General features: G+C 37.8%; 1 protein-coding gene across 1 annotated transcript; it reads left to right on the top strand.

Annotated features, from left to right (window-relative positions):
• The first annotated feature begins 717 nt into the window (after nucleotides 1-717).
• GPR45 (G protein-coupled receptor 45) lies at nucleotides 718-1,839 on the top strand. The gene has a single exon (XM_074192668.1). It carries the CDS (start codon nucleotides 718-720, stop codon nucleotides 1,837-1,839), a length of 1,122 nt encoding a protein of 373 aa, XP_074048769.1.
• Nucleotides 1,840-5,039: the final 3,200 nt, after the last annotated feature.

The following is a 5,039-nucleotide window of genomic DNA, read 5'->3' as shown; positions in this document are numbered from 1 at the left end:
TTTCAAGGAAATTTCCTAGAAGGCATTTTCTATGCCTTCAGTTCTGAAATCTGGAAAACCTAATTTCAAAAGACAGATTTTAGACCTCACTGAGGCCATCAGAAACCTGGGATTCTGCCAGACAGAGACTTCATTCTACCAGTCCAATTTCAGGGAGATTATGGTATAAAGTCTTATTACAAAGAATTCACCACTTCAGCCTTTTGAAGTAAGAGGGCCATTGACTTCTTTTTCTATGGTACTTCCCAAAGACCAAATAAAACCCAGGCATATCAAGCTTTGTCACAACTCTCAAAATGTCAGTAAAGGAAGAAATCTTCCCTCTCTCTCCCACTCTCCACTGTTGTTTTCAGAATGGGTTTAAATTTAAGAAGAAGCAGCTGTCACACGTGTGTACTTGTAAAGAATAATTCCTTTCCTCTCTACATTCTTTCCTTTAGGTCAGAGTTCCCAGGAGACAATGGAATAGAGGCTACAATCAGTTGTTACCAAAAAGAATCTTGCAAGTCGATGATTTATGAATATCATTTCCCAACAAGCCTTTCATGTATGAAGCAGAACCTCCCCAAAGACTTTTCTTTTATCTGTTAAGGCCTAACAGAGGTCTATAGGTGTGCCACTAGACAATGCATCCAACAGATCAAAAATGGCAGTTACCATTGTGTTAGTGGCAATCTTTTCCACCATTGTTAGCCTGCCTAAAAAATTTTCTCAGTGATGGCTTGCAACAGTACTCCCATTGAGACTTATGATTCTCTCTTGCTGAATGTGAGCAGCCTGTCCCCAGCATCCAGATCCATAGTTTTGTCCACCCCACTCAGGATTCTCTTGGCACTAGTCATGATGCTGATGATTGCTGTTGGATTCCTTGGCAATGCTATTGTCTGCCTCATTGTGTACCAGAAGCCTGCCATGCGCTCAGCCATCAATCTGCTCCTGGCAACCTTGGCCTTTTCTGATATTATGCTGTCCTTGTGCTGTATGCCTTTCACAGCCATCACCCTGATCACTGTGAACTGGCACTTTGGTGCCTACTTCTGCCGTTTTTCAGCCATGCTTTATTGGTTTTTTGTCTTGGAAGGGGTTGCCATCCTCCTAATCATCAGTGTGGACCGCTTCCTCATCATTGTCCAGCGCCAAGACAAACTGAATCCCCGAAGGGCCAAGGTGATGATTGCCATATCCTGGGCTCTGTCATTCTGTATTTCATTTCCCTCCCTAGTGGGCTGGACTTTTGTGGAAGTGCCTACCCGGGCCCCCCAGTGCGTACTAGGTTACACAGAGTTTCCAGCTGACAGGGCTTATGCCGTGATACTGGTGGTGACAGTTTTCTTTGTACCTTTCAGCATCATGCTCTATTCCTATCTATGCATCCTCAACACTGTGCGCAGGAATGCCATTAGAGTCCATAACCACACAGAGAGCCTCTGCCTGAACCAGGTGAACAAGCTGGGGCTAATGGGTCTCCAGCGACCACATCCACTGAATATTGACATGAGCTTCAAAACAAGGGCCTTCTCTACTATCTTGATCCTCTTCATTGGCTTCTCCTTCTGTTGGCTTCCTCATACCATATTCAGCCTTTTGTCTGTGTTCAGTCGGAAGTTTTACTACAGCTCTTCATTCTATATTACCAGTACCTACATTCTGTGGCTTAGTTACCTCAAATCTGTCTTCAATCCTGTTATCTACTGCTGGAGAATCAAGAAGTTCCGTGAAGCTTGCATAGAGTTTCTACCCAAAACATTTAAGATCTTCCCCAAAGTGCCTGGACCAACAAGGAGGAGAATCCATCCAAGCACCATCTATGTTTGCAATGAGCATCAGTCAGCAGTTTAGGGAAGAACCCAGCAGATAAGATCTAGCAAAAGGTCATGGGAAGGAATTTAGCTTTTCCTCTCAGCAAAAAAAAAAAGTGATACCAGGTTGGCTACCTTCTATGATTAGTGTTATGTACTAAGTCTTCATTCAGTTAAATGTAGGTAAAAAACTAGTGCCTCAAATTTGGGGAGGATACCATTCAACAAATTTAATTCAATAAACTTATGTTGAGCACCTTCACTGTTCAAGAAATTGCAGAAGTCACTGGAAGGCAGAATACAGATCATTTTATAGTATAATGGAAAGAGTACTAGATCTTAAGAAGGTTCAAATTCAAGTTCTGCAAACCTCTGACCTTGAGAAAGTCACTAAATTCTCTGGAGCTCAATTTCCTCAGCCATGAAATTAGAGATTGGCTTAGATGACCTTTAAACTCCCTTCACTTTCAACAATTCCCTTCAGTACTACAATTTGATTGCAACACAATCTTTGCTCTTAAGGAGTTTGTAATCTGGTAAAAAGTCAAATTGGGTTATTCATTCATTACAAGTAACACAATCTGATGAAAACTGCCAAGTAATTTAAATAAAAGATTATGTATATAGATAGATATCTGTGTGTATCTGTGTGGAGTAAATAGATTGTGTTTAGTTTTGTCACCTTCCTAATATCTCTGCCCAAAGAAACCCATGGTGCCATATTGTAAAAATACAAAAATACCCAAAGCAACCCACCCATCTGGTCTGTAGAATGTCATGGGCTAACTTTTTGTTTTATTGTAATTTTTTCCTTCTTTTCAGCACCCTTTGTTGTTATTTATACTTTGTTTTGGAAGAAGAACATGAACTCTTTAGATTTGTATTCAATAAATACTAAGAACAAAATGTACCCAAATTTTAATCACTGATGTAGTATCCATTTCCAAGAGTTGCCATTTTGTATACATTTGCAAACCAATACCTAGTTAGCCTTTTGGTTTTCTACTTCAATCTATCAACAACATTTATTATTACAGTGGATGGACACTGTGTTAAGTACTGAGAATACAAGTACAAAGAATAAAATAATCTGTACTCAGTTCCTTATACACAGTGGTTTTTAAGGCATGGAGTTGATCTCCTGATTTGCCTTATCTGAATACACATGCACTTACCATGATGCCTTTCTCTCCACTTGACCACATGGAAGGTGTGGATAGCACAATGACTTTTTTATGGTTTTATTTTTCTTTCAAATATTTTATTTTTTTCCAATTACATGTAAAAATTAATTTTTGTTTTTTTAATTCTGAGTTCCAAATTTTCTCCTTTCCTCCCTCCCCTCCCCTTTCATTGAGAAGGGAAACAATTTTATATAGGTTATAAATGAGAAATCGTTCAAAACATATTTCTATATCTGTCATGTTGTAAAAGAAAACACAGACCCTCCCCCCCCAAAAAAACAAACAAAATATAGACAAATAGGTCTTTTTTTCCTTTTTTGAGCTCTCTTTGAGATACAGCTATAACAGGGCTATTGCTGGGTCAAAGGATCATAGGTCCAAATTGTTCTATAGAATGGTTGGATTCATATACAACTCTACCAACCATGCATTATTGTCTCAATTTTCCTATATTCCCTCCAAAATTTGTGATTTTCCTTTTCTGTTATATTAACCAATCTGATAGGTGTAAAGTGATATCTGCGTTGTTTTAATTTGCACTTCTCTAATCAGAAGTGATTCAGAACATTTTTTCATATGACTATAAATATTTTGATTTCTTCATCTGAAAACTATCTGTTCATATACTTTGACTATCAACTGAGGAATGACTTGTATTCTTATAAATGTGCCTCATTCTCTATAAATTCTTATTTATCAGAGAAACTTGCTATAAATCACCCTCCCCCCCAACCCCAGTTTTCTGCTTTTCTCCTAATCTTGACTGCATTGGTTTTACTTAGCAACAATGACTTCTATCATGTAATTCTTACTTGTTTGCTTTTTTTGGAGGGTCTGTTTTTTTTTCTTTCACAACATTTTATATGGAAATATGTTTTGAATGATTCCTGCTCATGGAGCAGGACCCTTCACCAAATTTACCTTCTGTACATCTTCTCTCCTGTGTTCCTCCTTCCTTCTCAGTCCCCATTCCTTTATTGTCTCCTTTTTCTACTCCGTATTCTCTTTTTAATTAATCAAAAGTATATTTAATTCATTCAACAAAAAAGAAATCCTGATTATTTGTTTTCATCGATTTCCTCTGCCCTTTAGGAGTGGAAAGGTGATAGTTATCTACAAGTTGCTTCCTTAAACTCCATTCTCCCTCTTCAGTTTATTAAGCTGTTGGTCTTGAGACCAGTGTCATTTATGAGCACAAAAAATCACTTCAGTGGAAGAATTGATGCTCCTAAGGAGAAAAACAAAATGATACCTTCTTAGAAAAGGCTATTTTATGCTTTTCCTACAACCCTCTTTGAGCATTCCTCTACTTTCCATCCTGCCTTGGATGACCCACTTCTCAGAATCTCAAGTATGTTTTGAAGCTATGGCAAGTTGCCTGTTTTTTGTGTGTATTTTTCCTTCATATGGCAGACCTTGTCCATTCCAGTTTTTGCCAGGAGGCCTTTGATTGAATTTCTCTGTATTCTTTGGTTTTGTGTAAGGTTCAGGTTCAAGTTTTGGCAAAACAGAATTTGAAAGATAAAAGTCCAGCAGAACAGAGTTCCATACCAGCTATGGAACTAAGTGTGACCTTGGGACAGTTATATAACTTCTCTGGGCATCAACTTTCTCATTTCTTAAATGAACTAGATGATCTCTTCAAGTACCAAAATCCCATTATTCAACTGGTCAAATCTTGCATGATTTGTAAATTAGGTCTCAGAATAATCACAGTCCAGATTTAGCCCTACAATTAAAGAAGCTAAATTTGGGTTTACATTTCAGTTTCCATCCTAAAATCTTGCAGAGAAATATAGGCTAACCCAATCTCTCTTCTGTGAATAAAGAAAAGCATTCAGAGATCCTATTTCCTCATTCGACATATTATTTCCCATAAAGAGGCATTTCATTTAGTCTTATCTATTTAAATACAATTCATCATGAAAATTAGTTGGGACTTTTTTTTCCATCAATTGCATTAACATCCATATGCAGAAAAAGAAAAGACTGGTTGCCTCTGCTTTGGAGCATTGCCCTATGAAGTATTCAAATCAATTCAACTCTATTTCTGTCC

This window comes from Macrotis lagotis, chromosome 6 (assembly GCF_037893015.1).
Source record: "Macrotis lagotis isolate mMagLag1 chromosome 6, bilby.v1.9.chrom.fasta, whole genome shotgun sequence".
NCBI classification, from domain to species: domain Eukaryota; kingdom Metazoa; phylum Chordata; class Mammalia; order Peramelemorphia; family Peramelidae; genus Macrotis; species Macrotis lagotis.
This window is presented reverse-complemented; position numbering and strand designations above follow the sequence as displayed.